At 38.8% G+C, this 20046-nt stretch overlaps 1 protein-coding gene across 1 annotated transcript; it reads right to left on the bottom strand.

Annotated features, from left to right (window-relative positions):
- Positions 1-7290: 7290 nt before the first annotated feature.
- On the bottom strand, positions 7291-18765 carry laynb (layilin b). Its single transcript, XM_047392675.1, has 7 exons — positions 18413-18765; positions 15024-15330; positions 14766-14923; positions 13067-13111; positions 11735-11806; positions 11497-11617; positions 7291-7932 (listed from the first exon to the last, which is right to left on the bottom strand). The coding sequence occupies exons 1-7, from the start codon at positions 18483-18485 to the stop codon at positions 7605-7607; spliced, it is 1104 nt and encodes a 367-aa protein (XP_047248631.1). The 5' UTR covers positions 18486-18765; the 3' UTR covers positions 7291-7604.
- Positions 18766-20046: the final 1281 nt, after the last annotated feature.

Genomic DNA, 20046 nt, shown 5'->3' with positions numbered 1-20046 from the left:
GCTTACTGGCCTGCAAAGGGCTCCAAAACCTTATGCACAGCTTTCCCAGGAAGAGTTTTAACTGTTATAGCTGCAAAGGGTGGACCAAGGTCATTTTGACCTAAATGGATTAAGAATGAATATCATGAAAACATTGATTTATTTTAGTAATTCCATTCAAAAAGTGAAACTTGTATATTATATTTATTTATTACACACAGACTGATATATTTCAAATGTTAATTCTTTTAACTTTGATGATTATAAGTGACAACTAATGAAAACCCCAATTTCAGTATCTCAGAAAATTAGAATATTGTGAAAAGGCACACCTGGTGCTACATTCTAATCAGCTAATTAACTCAAAACACCTACAAAGGCCTTTAAATGGTCTCTCAGTCTAGTTCTGTAGGCTACACAATCATGGGGAAGACTGCTGACCTGACAGTTGTCCAAAAGACGACCAATGATATCTTGCACAAGGAGGGCAAGACACAAAAGGTCATTGCTAAAGAGGCTAGTTGTTCACAGAGCTCTGTGTCCAAGCACATTAATAGAGAGGCGAAGAGAAGGAAATGGTAGGAAAAAGTACACAAGCAATAGGGATAACCGCACATGGAGAGGATTGTGAAACAAAACACATTCAAACATTTTCACAAAGAGTGGACTGCAGCTGGAGTTAGTGCTTCAAGAACCACCATGTACAGACGTATGCAAGACATGGGTTTCAGGTGTCACATTCCTTGTGTCAAGCCACTCTTGAACAAGACACAGCATCAGAAGCGTCTTGCCTGGGCTAAAGACAAAAAGGACTGGGCTGCTGCTGAGTGGTCCAAAGATATGTTCTCTGATGAAAGTAAATTTTGCATTTCCTTTGGAAATCAAGGTCCCAGAGTCTTGAGGAAGAGAGAGGCTCAGAATCCACGTTGCTTGAGGTCCAGTGTAAAGTTTCCACAGTCAGTGATGGTTTGGGGTGCCATGTCATCTGCTGGTGTTGGTCCACTGTGTTTTCTGAGGTCCAAGGTCAACACAGCCAGGATGTTTTAGAGCACTTCATGCTTCCTGCTGCTGAACAACGTTATGGAGATGCAGATTTCAATTCCCAACAGGACTTGGCACCTGCACACAGTGCCAAAGCTACCAGTACCTGGTTTAAGGACCATGGTATCCCTGTTCTTAATTGGCCAGCAAACTTACCTGACCTTAACCTCATAAAACTCTATGGGGTATTGTGAAGAGGAAGATACAATATGCCAGACCCAACAATTCAGAAGAGCTGAATGCCACTATCAGAGCAACCTGGGTTCTCATAACACCTGAGCAGTGCCACAGACTGATCGACTCCATGCCACGCCGCATTGCTGCAGTAATCCAGGCAAAAGGAGCATCAACTAAGTATTGAGTGCTGTACACGCTCATACTTTCATGTTCACTTTTCATTTCGCCAACATTTCTAAAAATCCTTTTTTTGTGTTGGTCTTAACTAATATTCTAGTTTTCTGAGATACTGAATTTTGGGTTTTCATTAGTTGTCAGTTATAATCATTAAAATTAAGAAATAAACATTTGAAATATATCAGTGTGTGTGTAATGAATGAATATAATATACAATTACTATTATTTTGCACAGTACTATATATATATATATATATATATGTGTGTGTGTGTGTGTGTATAATGTATATGTCCATGATTACATTTGCAAAGGGAAAATAAGCTTTTCAAACCAACCTCTCTTCTGCAACTTGGTGCAACCTTGGACGATTTTTAAACATGATCATGTCAGCATCTCAATCTCAATCACATTTAAGTCCAAACTTTGACTAAGCCACTCCAACACCTTAATTGTTTTAGCATTTTGTGGAATGCTCCAGCTCTCTAATCCTTCCTAGACTGATAGATGTCTATAATTTGGTTTGTCATCTGTTTTTAAATTTCTTGAAATCACATGTGTGTAATTTCTTTTTCTACAGGTTTAAGATGGTCTTGAATTTAGCTTTCCATTGATCACAACAATTCGTGATTGAACAAGAGGGCCAATAACCAAATTTCACATACGGTCAGATAATGTGAATAGCTGTTTCCCTTAATAAATGAAATCATCTAAAAACTGCAAATTTTATTTACTCATCTTATCTTTGTCTGATATTAAATTGGCTTGATGATCTGAAGCATTTAAGTGTGACAAAAAAGTAAAAAACAAAATAAATCTCTAAGAGGGTATTGTTTTTATGGCACTATATATAAACTGCTCAAAAAAGTTAAAGGAACACTTTTTAATCAGAGTATAATGTCAGATAAACTTATTTGTTTTGTTGTTAATCAGTGTCAGCTGTTTTGGTGTGAATAAAGTTAACAACTGGTGCACTTAAGGGGCAACAATGAGATGACTCCAAACATAGGAATGTTTTTGCAAGTGTAGGCCATAAACATTTTTTCTTCCTCATTTTTTATTTTTTTTACTGCTTTTCAGTAGTTTTGCATTTGACCAGGATCAGTGTCACTACTGGTAGCAAGGGACAATACCCGGACCCTAAAGAGGTTAAACAGGCAGTCCAAGTCTACCAGCATGGCACATCAATATGTGCCATTGTCTGATGGTTTGCTGTGTCTCCCAGTACAGTTTTAAGAGAATGGAGGAGACTCCAGGATACTGGCAGTCTCCTGGAATCAGACAGTTACTCTAAAAGTGCTGGATAGGACCGTCTGTGGTCCTTAACCTATCAGCAGGACCGGTTTCTGCTCCCTTGTGCAATCAGGAACAAAATGAGTACTGCCAGAGCCCTTCAAAGTGACCTCCAGTGGGCCAATGGTGTGAATGTCTCTGACAAAACCAGTGGACGCAAACTTCATGAGGGTGGCTTTAGGGCCTGGCTTCCGCCCAGTGCTTACTGCACGACACCGTAAAGTTCAACTGGTATTTGCCAGAGATCACTAGAATTGGCAGGTTCTGCACTGGCGCCCCGTTTTATTCACAGATGAGAGCAGGTTTACTCTAAGCTAATGTGACAGATGTTTAAGGGTCTGGAGAAGCTGCGGTAAATGTTATGCTGCCTTCAACCAACATCGGTTAGCATGATCAGTTTGGTGGTGGGTCAGTGTTGGTCTGGGGAGGCATATCCATGGAAGCACAGACCTGTACAGGATAAATGATGGCAACCTGACTGCAATTAGGTATCGGGATGAAATCCTTGTTGAAAACCATTGTTAGACCCTTCGCTGGTGCAGTGGGTCCTGGGTTCCTTCTGGTGCATGATAATGGCTGGCCTCATGTGGCAAGGTATGCAGGCAGTTCCTGGAGGATGAAGGAAGTGATACCATTCACTTGCCTCCATGCTCTCCAGACCTAAATCCAATAGAACATCTCTGGGACGTCCTATTTAGGTCCATCTGACGTCACCAGGACGGGATACTAATTAGTGAGTACCATTTTAGCAAATTGGACAAGCACTTTTTGACTTTACATTTCTCACTCACTTTTGATTAAGGCCTCTGTGGGTTGATAATTTTAATTTTCATCAAATGATGTCGCATCATTTTGTTCCTAACTCATTGTCCATTCCATATCAGTATGGATATCCAGCATGACTTTTTTTCCAAATGAGAACTGATGTGTTTTCAAAGTGTTCCTTTATTTTTTTATTTTTGAACAGTGTACAAAGCCTAGATTCACTCCCATGGATGATTCTCTTCATGTCATACAGTGACATCCTAACAGATAGCAGCGGACTGCGGAAAGAAAAAGCCAACTCCGAAGGCCTCTGCTGTCACAAACAGACTTCCTGAATGTAAGAGTTCCAGATGTGCTTTTGGCATTTCCTGTCTAACTTTCTCCAAGAACACACTCAGCCTCTCCTTACTGGGCCTTTCCAAATCACCACCCAAGTCAGCCCACACAGTGCATACTCAAAAAAAACACAGGAATTTATATTCAGAAATAGGCTTTTGTGTTGTCTTTTCACATTTACTATAGAAGCACACATTATACAAGGTGAAACTGATACAATACTTCATAACATACTGTAAACTATTCAAAACCTAAAAGAAAAGTCTATTCACAAAGAACCAAAGCTTTTTAGTCATCCATTTTCTGTCATCAGTGCTTCCTCATGTACTGTCCTGTTCCCTGACATCAGCAGTCAAACAGGAAGCCTTCTACTGAGATCACAACAGTTATGATGTTAGACAGAATCGTTGAAACAGTCTCTAAACGGGAAGTTCGTTTCATAAATAACCTCATGTGAGTCCTCAAAGCTTGCAAGACCAGTACTCCCAGGGAGACATGTGTACATTATTATTGCATATGTCTGCAACTTAATTACTAAATTTATTTTGTAGTAGAGAATCATATTATTCCCTGGAAGTGGGCAACACAACGCTGAATCATTTAAACTAAAAATAAATGTAATTTTCAACAGTCAGACATAAAAAACATAAACATAATAAAGTCTGAAGTCAGAAAACAATCAGATCTTTCTTTCTTTCTGTCTATTCATTAGTTTTTTAGGACTCAATCTGTCTGTCAAGTTAATTCATGTTGGCATAGTAATCCAATGCACACAGAAGTACAGGGGTTGGACAATGAAACTGAAACACCTGGTTTTAGACCTCAATAATTTATTAGTATGGTGCAGGGCCTCCTTTTACGGCCAATACAGCATCAATTCGTCTTGGGAATGACATATGCAAGTCCTGCACAGTGGTCAGAGGGATTTTAAGCCATTCTTCTTCCAGGATAGTGGCCGAGTCACTACGTGATACTGGTGGAGGAAAACGTTTCCTGACTCGCTCCTCCAAAATACCCCAAAGTGGCTCAATAATATTTAGATCTGGTGACTGTGCAGGCCATGGGAGATGTTCAACTTTACTTTCATGTTCATCAAACCAATCTTTCACCAGTCTTGCAGTGTGTATTGGTGCATTGTCATCCTGATACACGGCACCGCCTTCAGGATACAATGTTTGAACCATTGGATGCACATGGTCCTCAAGAATGGTTCGGTAGTCCTTGGCAGTGACGCGCCCATCTAGCACAAGTATTGGGCCAAGGGAATGCCATGATATGGCAGCCCAAACCATCACTGATCCACCCCCATGCTTCACTCTGGGCATGCAACAGTCTGGGTGGTACGCTTCTTTGGGGCTTCTCCACACCGTAACTCTCCTGGATGTGGGGAAAACAGTAAAGGTGGACTCATCAGAGAACAATACATGTTTCACATTGTCCACAGCCCAAGATTTGCGCTCCTTGCACCATTGAAACTGACGTTTGGCATTGGCATGAGTGACCAAATGTTTGGCTATAGCAGCCCGGCCGTGTATATTGACCCTGTGGAGCTCCTGATGGACAGTTCTGGTGGAAACAGAAGAGTTGAGGTGCACATTTAATTCTACCGTGATTTGGGCAGCCGTGGTTTTATGTTTTTTGGATACAATCCGGGTTAGCACCCGAACATCCCTTTCAGACAGCTTCCTCTTGCGTCCACAGTTAATCCTGTTGGATGTGGTTCGTCCTTCTTGGTGGTATGCTGACATTACACTGGATACCGTGGCTCTTGATACATCACAAAGACTTGCTGTCTTGGTCACAGATGCGCCAGCAAGACGTGCTCCAACAATTTGTCCTCTTTTGAACTCTGGTATGTCACCCATAATGTTGTGTGCATTTCAATATTTTGAGCCAAACTGTGTTCTTATCCTGCTAATTGAACCTTCACACTCTGCTGTTACTGGTGCAATGTGCAATCAATGAAGACTAGCTACCAGGCTGGTCCAATTTAGCCATGAAACCTCCCACACTAAAATGACAGGTGTTTCAGTTTCATTGTCCAACCCCTGTATCTCAATAATTATGAATTGATCACACAGTTTAAGCCTGAAATGTGCTTTTAAACGAGGCAGGTAACACCAACAGAATGAGTGTCCTTCAAGTTTGTTAGGTTTTCATACCACAGTTCAATAACTTTTCATTTGTTTAGTGATTAATTACCTCTAAATTAATAAAACTCCCAATAGCATCATATGTTGCATGTTAAAATGATAAAACGCTATAATTCTTCCTTACAGCGACTCTTAATATTTTACACACCCGCCCCCCCAATTAATTGCCAGGTTTTTGTGAGTCCACAATAACTGATTTTGAAACATTTTCTGCATATAATGTGTAATTCATTATGTACACATCACTGAAAAAACAAAGATATGTCAAAAGGAAAAATAATAAAATAATAAATAGGCATTAACCCAGTATGCACACCCTTGAACTATTACTTTAAAAAAAGATCCTTTTAAGTTAGTTTCAGTTTTCAGTCTTTAGTTCATGCTTGCCATCAGTTATAGTCAGTCTGAACAACCTGAAATAAAGTTCTGCTGCCCTATTTGAATTTTCCTGGTTTATATTCTTTGGCTAAAGCTGCAGTTTGCAAAGAGGTTACAAACGATCAAATCCAACCATTTCACTGTACAAAGGTATGACTCAGGAGAAGGGTGCAAAAACATTCAAGATACAAAGTGGTCAGGAAGGCAACCAAGTGGCAGACAGCAACACTAAAAGAGCTGCAGCAATTTCCAAAACGGATTGATTCCTTTCTACATATAACAGCAATCTTTGGTGTTCTCCATATGTCTGTCTATGAGTTAGGTTGCAAAACTTTTTTTTTCATCCAAAGAAAACATCCATGCCTGACTACAACCTTCCCAAACCTTGTTTGAATGTGTTATCATGTGAGGAAACCAAACATAAACACTTGAGACACAATTCCATAAGATGCAAAAGGTCCCAAAAGGTCTTTATCAACAGAGGGCACAATCAAAATAACACCACAATCACATTAAAATATGGTGCAGCATCATGGTCTACGGTTAGTGTTATTTGTTTGGATCTGGGGTTGTTAGTAAGGTGCATACAAATTAGGAAAGGTTCCGAATAACAGTCAGTTTTAACTCAAAACCTTCAGGTGTCCACTAGAAAGCTAAAAATGAGGAGGGATTTCATTTTTCACAATCACTGAAAGTGCAAGGTTACATCCAATTCAACAAAATAATGGCCTTATAAGAAGAAAATTTGAGTTTTGGAATGTTCAGAACTAAATTTGACAAAAAATCTCTGGGATCCCTTAAGGAGGACTGTGGAAATTCCTCACAATCTGATAGATTAGGAGCACTATTTTATGTTGGTCTATCACGTAAAATCTCCCTAAAATGTTGGTGCTTTTTGTTGTAACATCACAACTTGTACATATGTCCAAGGCACTGTAAATATCAATGTCTCATCATGTAAAAATTCCTAAAATCAAAAATAGCAGACATAGATTTTGTTTTGATTAATATCAGTATTTATTTAAAAAGGTTTTACAAATATGCTTTCCTAATATATTGTTATATAGTAACTGACCAAAAGAGAAATGTTCAAACACGAGGAATAAATTCACACTTTAAAGCCAGGCCATAAACCAGGCCTATTTAATTGTAAATTTAGTGATCCCGTACCGCACAGGTAAACTAGCAAGATATGTAGTAAGAAAGGGATATAGACCAGTATATGTTCCTTTTCCAACCTTAATAATGTTCTGTTAATAATTCAAAGTTCACAGACATTTCCAGAGCTCAGATCAACATAAACAATATTACCCATAGATCTCATTTTCCACCCATCCAGTCTGACTACAGCAGTGCTGACTGTGAGTTCTGGACATCTCGTAGATGTCATTGGTCACAAAGCCAGTCTCCTTCTCTGAACACGTCACATTCTCATAATCGGCATACTGTGCATCATGTGAAGGTGGGCAGGAGTATTTTGTCATGATTTCTGCCTGCATTCTGCAGTCCAGAGCAGCATGAGGGAGTTTAGTAATGTCACTAAAGGCATAAGGCCCTTGTACGGAGGAAGAAGAAGCTGCTGTTGGCATCAGCTGCTTTGATCTGCTGTGGAAGCTCTCTGTCTCTGTCTTCCTCCTGAATACAAATAGAAAGGATAAAATTCCCAGTGAGAAGGCTTACTACAACGAGATTAGAAAAACAAGTTGGCCAAAGTTGACTTATAGATGGAGTTCCTTTGATTTTTTACACTAATGTGACTCTTGACTGATAAGTGATTTAAACAGAAATGTTCACTGTAGAACTTCCACTGAGCAGCCAGACGGAGTCGTCACACTAGTATGCGCTCCCCGACTTTATAACTTCCTTGTGGTCATCACATCGTTTCAGCCCTTTTTTTCATGCTGAATTGCCTTTGTTGTGTTGTGTAGTGTGCTTCTTGTCGAAAATGTCAAAGAAATCAAAGAGGGAAAAAGACGAGGGGGAAGACACCGCTAGCTTCATGATGGCGCTGCTAACAACAGAACTAACAAAATGTACTTATACTTGTATAGGCTTCTTTCTCTTGGATGCCAGACTGTTTCCAAAATTTTTGCCACAGACTATCATAGCATCATATTATTGGACCATGCCCCTACTCCTGTGGTCTGGCTTATGCAAAACAGTCCTTGCAAAGTATGGAGAATTTACTCTGCTCTCATTATTTCTTGAGTTGAATGACCTGCCTGGTACAAATACGGCCACTCTATGGGATGCTTACAAGGCTTAAGCAAGTGGCCAACTTATCTCTTTTATCTTGCACAGGAAGAAGGTGAACACGTCTAATACCGCAGACAGAGTTTGACCTCATATCAACAACAAGAGTGAAAAAGCTACTGCTTATGGCTAAACAATGATTTTATGAGTCTGGTGATAGAGCTGGGAAGCTTCTCTTTTGTTAAGCCAGGGCTGAGACGGCCTCAAGGCTAATTTCTGTGGTCAAGTCTTCTGCAAGGGTCACTTACTGATCCTGGGGAGATAAATAAGGCATTTGCTGGGTTCTATTCCCCCTTACACACCTCTAACCATCCTTTGCCCCCAGGCGACATGCATGAGAAGATTATCATTCTACAAATATACAATAGTGTGTCTGATACTTTAGGTGGGCTCATTACCACACTAGAAGTCCAAGAGGCCATGATTATACTCCACACTGGTAAGTCACCAGTCCTTTACTGACCTGCTTGCTCCTCTTCTGTAGAATATGTACAATGAAGCATTTGCCTGTGTGACTAATAATTTCTAAATTTCTCGCTTCGTGTCTACAACTTGTTTTATCACTCATCATTGTGCTTGACCAAATTTACCTTATGCCTGGTCGACAATTTTCAGATAATACTTGCAGTATCCTCGTTATCAGCTCATCTAATTCAAATATGCCAGAGGTTGTGATCGCCCTTGATGCATAGAAGGCCTTCGACAGGATTGAATGGAGCTTCCCATTCGAAGTGATGGCAAGGTTTGGACTAGGGAAGGCCTTTACTCTTTGGATTACACTCCTGTACTCATCACCAAAAGCCTTTCTCCGAACAAACAGCACTTTATCCCCCATTTTTCCTTTCTACCAGGGTAACAGACAAGACTGCCTGCTTTCCCCGTTACTCTTTACTGTGGTAATATAACCACTTACCTCTTTCTACGTTCAGAGTTTGGCTTGAAAGGCATCATGCGACATAAAACGGTCCATAAGGTTTCACTGTATGTGGATGACCTTCTCTTGTATGTCTCCGACCGCGCAAACTCTGTCCCTGTAATTCTTGATATATAAAATTGATATGTTGCCATATCTGGTTATAAACTTAATTACCAGAAGAGTGAGCTCTTGTCTATCAATGCACCAGCCAAAGCACTTTCACGCTCTGTAACACCATTTAAATGGTCAAGTAGTGGTTTTTGCTACTTGGGTGCTCATGACACCACATCTGTATCTGATCTATATCAAGACAACTTCACCCCGTCAGTTGAAAAGACGAAGAAGGACTTTGCCTGCTGGTCGACTTTGCCATTCTCACTTATAGGCGGTATCAATCAGATTAAGATGGTGGTTCTCCCAAAATATCTTTATTAGTTTCAATGTGCTCCGTTTTATAAGCCAATTCCTTATTTGATAGGTTAGACAAGCTGGTTTTGTTTTTTCTGTGGGCTAGTAAATCTGTGAGGATCCGCAGATAAATCCTCCAAGGACCTAGGGAGGAGGGGCGTTTTGTCCTTCCAGTTTTTAGGTTCTATACTGGGCAGCCAATGTACACAGATGTGTTTTGGTTAAAACATAAGAGTTATTCCTTATGTGTCTGGGTACATTGGGAACAAAACTCCATTCTCTTTATGCTGCACTTTATGTTATCAACTTCCACTCCCACGTTCGCGTTTGCCTGGCTGCCCACTAGTTTACATAGCACTAAAGATCTGGAGTCAGTTTAGAAAGCATTTTGGTCTTTTAGGTCCTTCAGTTCTCACCTCAATTTACAGAAATTGCTTTTCTGACGCCTCCAGACCCAGATTTTGGATTGTGCCACGACAAAGAAATCCGGTCTGTTGGTGATCTATACATGGACAACATTTTTTCCTCCTTTTGCACAACTTGTTACTAACGGTGGCCTGCCTAATCACCAACATTTTCGCTTTTGTCAGATCAGGGATAATTAAAAAAAATTTGTTTCCTCATTTTTGGACCCGTTCTACTGAAACCCTGGTGAATACCCTTCGGACTGTGGATGCCACTGCTAGGAGGTGTATTTCAGTCCATGTCGTCGCTGCTTGCTGCTATTAAAACTGCTTGTGAGAACGGTCTGAGTTCTAAGTTAACGAAACAGTAGTGGGACTGTGCATTGTCTCTGGTTCCGTTGTCATCCATATCTGCTTGTCATAAGATAATTTAGTGTAAGGTTCTCTACAGGGTCCATTGTACAAATGTTAGATCAGCTAAAATGTACCCCTCTGTAAATGAGGCCTGTTGCAGATGTCACCTATCACTGGCCAACTATGGACACGTGTTCTGGTCCTGTACAAGGCTGAAATCATTTGGGTCTGATATTTTTGTCGCAATAAGCTTGGCTTATGGCTGTACCATTACTTCTAACCCTCTGTATGCTGTTTTTGGCATCCCCCCTACTAAAGACTTGCCCAAGGTGTAAACACCTGTGGTTTTATTTACGACCCTTCTGACCCATAGGTTAATCTTGCTTAACTAGAAACTTGCCCATCCTTCTTCACACATCGACTGAGTCCAGGTACTCACAATTTGAAGCTTGAGAAGCTAATATTCTCCCTCAAGGGCTCTGTGAAATTATTCAACACCACATGGGACCCCTTCTTACAGCATACAGAGTCCCTTGATTATACTCTTGACATGGATGTTGAATAGAAAAAGCTACCTCCCTTTTTGTGAATTGTTGAGAATGTACATTATGTGTTTTGGGAATGCACGTGTGTTCATCTGGTCTGGCTGGCCTGTGTGGTGGGGGCAGTTGGGCAAGTGGTCTGGGTTGTTCGCATTGGTAAGGTGTTACTCTTCAATATGCCCTCTTTTTCTTCAGCTCACTGCTCTTACTGTATGTCTGGTAATGTTCTAACATGTTCAATTAACAAAGTGGCATTTAGGAAATCTCCACTGTACTCTGCAAAATTATTTCTGTAATTATTTTCAAACCTTACTATTTTTACCTTTTTGCATGCTGTCTGTAGCAGAAGAACCCACCAGCTGCTAAGAGCAACAATAGCAGGAGAGCAGGAATAGTGGCATAGAGGATATACGGAACATAGAGGCTGTTGTCTGAGAAAGATACTGCAAGAGAATGCACATTATTTAGCTCAACTGCATTTAAACCCCTTCTCTGAATATTTATAAAATTTGTTTTTAACAATTTCCTCTTAAAATTGAAAGGTAGAATGTATTTTTTACCCGAAGACTCAGGTGATCCTATGGTTATCCTCACATCCCCTTCTATAGATATGTTTGGCCTCATAGATGGAACTGCAGATACAACAAAGGTCATCAGTGAAACAAAGCTACAAATATATGACTCATTGTTATTTTACCTAACCACAAGAGTGTTAAGATTCTTAAAAAAAAAACAGAGTTCAGTATTATCAAAGCATTGTTTATAAGATCAGTATTTTGTGCAACTGAATTTCATCTGTCAAATATTCAGATTCAATAATCTAATTACAAGATTTAGGTCTGTGGACTGAGATTTGTTTCTGGAAAACCATTTCTGTATTTATTTGGCAATATGTTTTGGATCCTTATCCCGCTTAAACACTCAACAATGACACACTTTCAGTTCACTTGCAGAAGCCACGAGACTTGTAGATAAAATGTTCTAGCATTTCCACAAGTTCATGATTCTGTGCCCTCTAACCAGATCCCCAGGACCCTTAGAACAGAACCAGGCCCACAGCATCACACAGATCCTACACCATGCTTAAGAATGTGTATGAGGTGCAGTCTCACATACTTTTTCATACCACTCGACTATGTTTGTTGCAATAAGCTTAGTCTTCATCACATCTGACAAAAGCACACAGCTCAAGTAAAAGTCCCAGAAGTAGCTAGAAAATTCACACACAAGTAATAATAGAAATCCTTTTTCTTGGCTTTTTCTCAGCATGCTTCCCAAAACAACCTCACTTTATGCCAAACACAACATGTAATGGTTGGAATGGAAATTATGTTATCCAAATATACCACTTTTTGCTGAAATTATCTAAATGTGATCTTTGGAGACATCTTTTTTTCCTCTCTTACTATCCTGTTCACCCTGAATGGTGCCTTGAGTCCTTGTTCAGCTTTGTTTGGGACAATTCCAGCTCTGATAAACTTATTTATTGCTCTAGTGACTGTTACAATGAACAAGTTCAAGTGACTAGCTATTTTCTTGCCCTCATCTTCTGACTTTTAAAGATAACACATCTGCCTTTCTTGAGTGACAAGTCCCAAAGTCTTTCCCATTTTGAAGCACAGCTAAGGGAAATGGAGCCCCTATGTGACATCATATTTATAGGTCAGGGACCAAGAAGTTATGGATTGCCAGCTGAAAGTTTCTAAACACCGTGATCATCTTAGGAAAGGATAAATTATAAAATCACTTCAGTTTGATTTATTTTATTGGAATTATTAGGAATGCTGATACTTGTGAAAAACACAGTCTTTTAAAAGACATGTGACATATATGTGACACAAAGAAAATAAATCAAACCTTGACAAAAGGAACTAAACGTAATAAATGTTTACCTGGTTGTACTAGGATCCTGTCACCTGTATATACCGGTATTTTCTCTACAAAAGACAAAGAAAAGTGTTTAATTAGTACCATTCAAATAAATCAAAAACCGTCTTACATAATGAGAAACCAAATATTTAATGAGGTGTTATTTTTATCTATATATTAATTAGAGGAAGTTTTTAATACTAAGTCTATACAGTTGAGATAAAAAGTCTACTCCCCAGTGTTAAAACACAGGTCTTTGTGATATACAAAAATGTAACCATGATGAATCACTTCAAACCTTTATTCACCTTTAATGTGAAATGTATCCTGTATTGTTCAACTAAAAACAAACAAATCGGTTACAGGGACAAATGAAAACAAATAATAAAGCTGTTGCACGCCCGATTAAATAACTGTGCACACCTTAACTAAAACTTTATTGAAGCACCTCTTTATTCCATATTAGCAGTCAACCTTTTTAAATTTACAACTGCTGTCAATTAAAGTGAATCTAGTAAACCGTAAATAAAGTTCAACTACCCTAGCAGGAATTTCTTGATGTGTGCTCATTTGCATCATTTAGTTTAAGCCAGTTGTTTACAGAGAGGTTACTACAGAGTGAAGTATTGTAGAAAGATATCAGTCAGGAGAAGGGTTAAAATTTACATATATACACAGTGACATCACAAGAGAGGTAGTTTAGGTTTAGGTTTAGGGCTATGGTCAATGTTCAAACCATCTTTGATTGCTAGAGAAATAATATGACAAAGGTGATGTTACTAAAAGTCAGGTTTTCTATATAAATTATAAAAAGGCAATATGAAACTGGTCAGAGTAATGGCCAAGAGCCTGAGAGTAACAGGGAAGTAGCTGACGTCATGTCTGATTATTACTGGTTGTGTTTTAAATGCAACAACAATCTTCTGTATCCTTCACATGTCTGGACTAAGTAGTAGGATTTAAAGACATAAGCCATTTGTTCCAAAGAAAACATCCAGGCCTGGCCAGAGCTTTTTGGTCACCACTCCAAATGTTTGTACAAAAACAACATTACACCATCAAAACACCAAATCTATGGTGAAATATGGTGGCAATCATATGTCCAAATTAAGAAAAGAGATGCTTTACCAGAAAAAAGAGCCCAGAACTAAATCTAATAGAAAATCTGTGGAGTCACCAGAAGAGGGGTGAGGATCTCATAAGCGGATAGATTTGCAGAACCTCTACAAGGCAGAGTAGACAAATATTGCCAAGTAAAGATGTGGGATGCTAACAGACTCCTAGCAAAGAAGACTGAACATTGAAATTTAATCAAAAGGTGCTTCAACTAAACATTAGTTTAAGGGTGTAGATACTTATGCAAACAGGTTTTGCAGCTGTTTTACTTTTTATTTTGCTCTCTAACAGATTTGTTTATTTTCATTTGAATTGTACAGGATACATTTCTAATTAAGGGTAAAAAGGATTCTGAAATTACTTATTATGATCTAATTTTAATGTTACAAAAACTTAGTATTTTAAATGGTGTCTATGGGCTTTTTATATCCGCTGTTGGCATAAAAATGGCTTCAAAATATGTTGCCAAAAACAAAAGAACAGCAATAACCATAACTGCAGCAGATATTAACTATAATTATGTGCTTAATTCTACCTGGTGACTTGGCTAGCACCTTTGAGAAAAGCAGAAAAGCAAAGTCATGCACAACATCTGCCTCTATTCACCTTCCCTGTATTTGCAGACAAAGTTGTTCTTGGAGCTGCAGTTGTCATCATTCCACTTAAAAAGGAAATGGCCTTCTTCATCAGTTGGTGCAGTGGGCTGGTGGTACAATACCACACACATTTCAGTGCCACATGATGGCTCATCCCAGTTCCAGTTCCTGCATCAAAGAAAATGCAAAAGTTACAATTTGCCACAGGATGTTTCCTCATCCAATTTGTTCCATTTCACAGAGGAAGTTAGGAAAACATCAGGAGAACCTGTACTTGGCCTTGCTTCCATCGACCCAATAGTACCGCGAGGGACACCCTGGGTTACTATTCCCTGTCCTGTGATGCTGCAGGCTGCGTTGGAGCCCGATCCAAAAATCCCCATCTCCAACCCTCAGCTTTTGTATAAAGCTCTCTATCAGCCGCTGCTCGCTCTCTGTCTCAATGCTGAGCAGCTCACCTCCCTCTGACCTGCAGGACTGCCTGGCATCATCAAACGTCAACCTCCTCCTGCTGTCCTGGATGTAGGATGCCCTATAGCATGGGCGCTCTGTCCCACGTCTGCAGATTTTCTGGCCTGAACAGCAAAGGGAAATTTACAAAGATGATAACCTAAGAAATGCTATTTTATTTAATCACATGCTATAAAATATCCCTGTAATATCAAAAGAGAAGAATACTATCCACCACTGACAGTGTAATATAAAACCAATATATTTAAGAGAGTGAAAAATCTTATATATCGTTGTGAAGGATTTTTATCTCACTCTGTTTAAATTCAGCCAGATTGGAGGGTTTTCAAGCATGAAACAGCTCAGTCAGATTAAACAGAAAATGTGATTCCACCACTCTATTTTTGTATTTAGCCATTCAGAGATGGACTTACTCAGGCCCACAAAATGAGTCCCAAACTTTCTCCTACTTCATGTTTGGTGGAGAGCAGAATCAATCATGGAAATCCATCCAGGTCCTTAAGAAGTAAGGCAGCCCCAGACCAACACCCAGTTCCACAACAAACCCTATGTTTGACTGTATGGTGCTTTTCTTTGAAATGCTTTCAGCTTTATGACAGATGTAATGGGATGCACACCTTTAGAAAAAGTCCACTTCTGGCTTGTCAGTCCACATAATATTTTCTTGGAGATCAGCTATTGGTTGTCAGTGGTTTTTGCCTTGGAAGTCTCTTTCTAATTGTTGAATCATGAACACTGACCTTAACTGAGGCAAGCTTTAGATGTTGTTTTGTGTATGTATCATGGATTCACTATGTTTTCTCCCTTGGTGAATAATTGCTCTCATTTGGGGTTTGCTGGAATCCCAAAGCCCTAAAAATGGCTTTTTAACCCTTTCTGGAGTGTTACTTGTCAGTGACTTTGTTTATCATCTGTTTCCTTAATTTCCTTAAATTGGGGAATTACGTGTTTCTTTTTGAGATCTTTTAGTCTACTTCATTTGTCAGACAAGTTTTAATTAAATGATTTGTTGAGACTATGAGCTTGAGCATAATCAGGCCTGACAGTGGCTAGTGAAAATTAACCAATAAAATATGATTGATCACAGTTAATTCATGATTTAACAAGGTGGGGCAATTCATTTTTCATATAAAGCCATGTTGGCTTGGACAGATTTCTTTCATTTAATAAATGATATCATAATTTAAACACTCCTCCTTTTTACTCTCATTATCTTGGTCTGATATAAATATATGTTTCATCATCTAAAACATTTAAGTATGACAAAAAAGCAACAACAGAAGAAAAGGGCCTTAATGGCTCTCCACTGCATTGAACAATTAGGTTATCGAAGTTCACACTAGGGAGCAAGTTTGTTCACTTTAGCATTAGCCTCATGGCTAGGTTTAGGGCTTATGCTAGGTTCAACATTCCCAATTTGACAAGAAAAATTGTCAAAGTCAGTAAAAGTCTTATTACACATTATCAGGATGTTCGGTGCAGTATCAAACTAAACATAACATAATTGAACCCCAATGTTTCTTGTTTATTAGCTAATCTAGGTTATGGATTGCTCTTTTTAACCCACTGGTTGTGGTCTTGATGTTTGCCATGTTAACCCATTTTTTTGGTCTGATACCTATGGAGAGCCGTTTCATTCAAAATTAAATAAAAAAATAAATACTGCTATTGATAAATTATTAATAAATATTCCATGAAATAAATAAATATCCCGATGAAATAAAACAAAATAATTATGTTAAAAGAAAATTTCATCTTATTTTATAGATAGATAGATCTATATCTGTAGTCTCTCTCTCTCTATCTATAAAATGATGATATATTAGTTAATCTAATAACACACTAGCTCAAGAAATGTAGATCGACTTCTCCGAAACACAATGTTTGAGCTTTCAGGGTTACCGTAGTTCCCCTGTGGTGCGAGCACAGCACGACGGTTCCGAGCCTGCAACAAGCACGCGCCTTTTTTGCCATGTGAGCGGCAAGGAGATGCTGGGGAAACCGTATCTGATGGGGGAAACACGAATCGACGTAACACCGGCATGCTGTCTTCTGCCTGCCACTGCCACGAACTGAGCTCGGCCCTGCTGTCCCAGCGCCGCCCCACATATAAAACTCCGCCCTCTCATTTGAATATAAGAAGATGAATTAAAAATAGCTTAAAATGAAAAACGGGGCTAAAAAGTAAAAGTCACTGAAATACGTAAAGTAGCTTTACAAAATAAAAGTGTCACAAAATAAAACGGCATTATGAAATAAATAAATAAATCTTTAAGTAAATTAAATAAATCTTTAAGTAAATTAAATACATCTTGAAATGAATAAAATAAAATAAAATGAACATTTCTTTTAACATAAATATTTTGTTTTATTTCATAGTGATATTTATTTATTTCATGGAATATTTATCAATAATTTATCAATAGCATTTATTTATTTAATTTTGAATGAAACGGCTCTCCATAGAAACCCAACACAGTATCCTGAGTCAAACCCATAACTTAACCTTGTTGTGTTAAATATATTACTCAGAAGTGTTTTAGCAAAATAACACTAATTGGCTTGTTTTTTGTTTTTTTTGAACCCAGCAGTTTTTAGAGTCTGCTTGCTATCCACAGCCACTGATCACTACTGTTATTTTCTCTATAATTAAACAATCCTACTTTTGATATTGTCATTTGATCCCACTAAAACGTAAACACTAATAATTGGATAATAATTATTTAAAATATTAATTAAGAACAGGCTGTAAAAAGATGGTTATAAGCCATTAATATGCTGTTTTAACCGAATGCTGGCGGAGCAGTGGTGCAGTTATGTAAGCGCTTGAATGTCTCTGTTTACAGTCAGCAGACAGCAATATTTACTGTTATAGCACCGTAAATTATAGCAGCACCTTCTCAGACCCGGGCAGAAACCGTTGTTTACGTGTTCCAAGGAGTTTGTTGCGTCGATATTATTACGAAACACGCAAACTGCTGCTTGCTTTGGACTTTTTCAGGAGCGGTTCTGCTCTCAGACTCCTTTCCTTGTGCCACTAAAACAAACCCCGTTTCATGTGTTACAAAACGCTGAGGTTATCTTGGTAAAATGCGAAAGTATTGTATTATTAACTATTAGGGTACGTAAGTATAATAAAATAAAAATATCCCCGTCTTTTTTTTCGCCCCCGGAGCAAAATCTTACCATGTATTTTCGAAGCGGATCCAGGGTGAAACAAAACGGCGATAACGGTGCCGAAAAGCCTCATAAAATCCATTTCAACATGTTAACTCGATGTTCTGACGCGCTGCTGTTTAACTACTGGGGGAAACTAAACTTCACTTCCAGATCCAGTGATTCACAAACTGGAATAATGGCAGTGGGAAAAGACCAGTATGTAAAAAGAAAAAAGAAATGGGTCGAGTCCTGAAGGCGTGCATATGGCGTCTGATTAAAAAAAAAATACATCGGGAAAGAAAGTCCAAGATTATACAAAGCACTTTACACTTTAACGTGTTTTTTCTTTAAGTTAAACGCTTACAGGATTATTATGCATGTATACTCAATATTCAATAGATAAGCCTTCCTAAATCATGTTTTACATAAAGCAATGCAATATTGACCTGAATGGAGTTCTTTGTATACTGTCATGTGCACTGTGTTAAAGATAGCTACAAGTGTGTGTCCTCCCTGCTTCACACACACATGAACACACACATGCAGAGTGAAAGCCTTACAGGGAGAAACAGTGCATTGCTTGTGGAATAGATAAAAAAAATAGAAATTTGTCTCAGAAGACAAGAATATTGTGGTGGACACTAGAAAAGATCTCCCACTAGAATAAACAGCAGGGGCGTTTTTAGGGTCTTGAAACATTGGGGACTTTAGCCCACACCCCTCCTTCCTCCTCTTCTCTCTTTAAAAAGTGCAGTCCATGTTTTGCCACGTCGGGGTTTTGGGGTGGACCAAAGCGGAGACAAGAGCTTGGCAGCAGCATTTTGCATCGGTCTTCAGCTTTATTCAAAGATTACAAACGTAGCAAAAACGTAGCAAATATTGCTGCAGGTACAAGCTTGAGACAAAACCAAAACACTTACTTGAGTACACACTGCAGGACCGTAGCAAGAACTGAACTTAATCAGTGGTTATGATCAGAGGAACCAGCGACACACAATGAAACAAAACCAACTAATATACTGAGGGAGACAAAGGCAGGTAATCAAAGGAACTAAGAACAGGTGTGACAAGGAGGCAGGGAGGCTGAAGGAACAGGTGGAACTATTGCATAGACTAACACATGGCGAAGGGACTAATTAACAATAAAGAAACCCAGATCAAGCAAACCTATAGACAAAGATAAATAATTAAATGAAGCATACGAAAACTAGAATAACCATAAACTAAAGGAAACAGAAGAATAACAACAACCTAAGACCTGGCAACCTAAACAAAGAACCCATAAAGAGACCCAGATTACAAAAGTAAACAAACCTAAAACCACACTGATGGAAACAAGTAGAGAGCATGAGGACTAGAATAAATACAAACAAAATGTAAACACTAACTAAAGCTGATCAAACAGGAGGGAGAACTAGAACTATAGAAACTAAACATAAAGAACCATGCTAAAAAGGGACTACAACTATAAAGGAAACTAACACAGAGGAAGTAACCAAAACAACCACGACTAACAAAATACTAAATATAAACATCTTAGATCCAAAGTAACTAAACACAAACAAAGTCCAAACCCTGACATATTTGTGCATTTTCCACACTATGTTTATCCCTGGTGCACCGGACAGGCAGCACTAAAAAAATTTGTTCATGCCCACCTG

The sequence above is a fragment of the Girardinichthys multiradiatus genome, chromosome 18 (genome assembly GCF_021462225.1).
Source record: "Girardinichthys multiradiatus isolate DD_20200921_A chromosome 18, DD_fGirMul_XY1, whole genome shotgun sequence".
Lineage (NCBI taxonomy): Eukaryota > Metazoa > Chordata > Actinopteri > Cyprinodontiformes > Goodeidae > Girardinichthys > Girardinichthys multiradiatus.
The sequence above is the reverse complement of the archived record's forward strand: the minus strand, read 5'-3'. Positions and strand labels throughout refer to the sequence as shown.

Coding starts and splice junctions, on each gene's coding strand:
- laynb (XM_047392675.1), bottom strand. CDS start 18,485: ATGGATTTTATGAGGCTTTTCGGCACCGTTATCGCCGTTTTGTTTCAC. Junction 15,331..18,412: donor ATCCGCTTCGAAAATACATG/GTAAGATTTTGC, acceptor TTTGCTGTTCAG/GCCAGAAAATCTGCAGACGT. Junction 7,933..11,496: donor TACAGACAGCATGCAAAAAG/GTAAAAATAGTA, acceptor ATTTGTATTCAG/GAGGAAGACAGAGACAGAGA.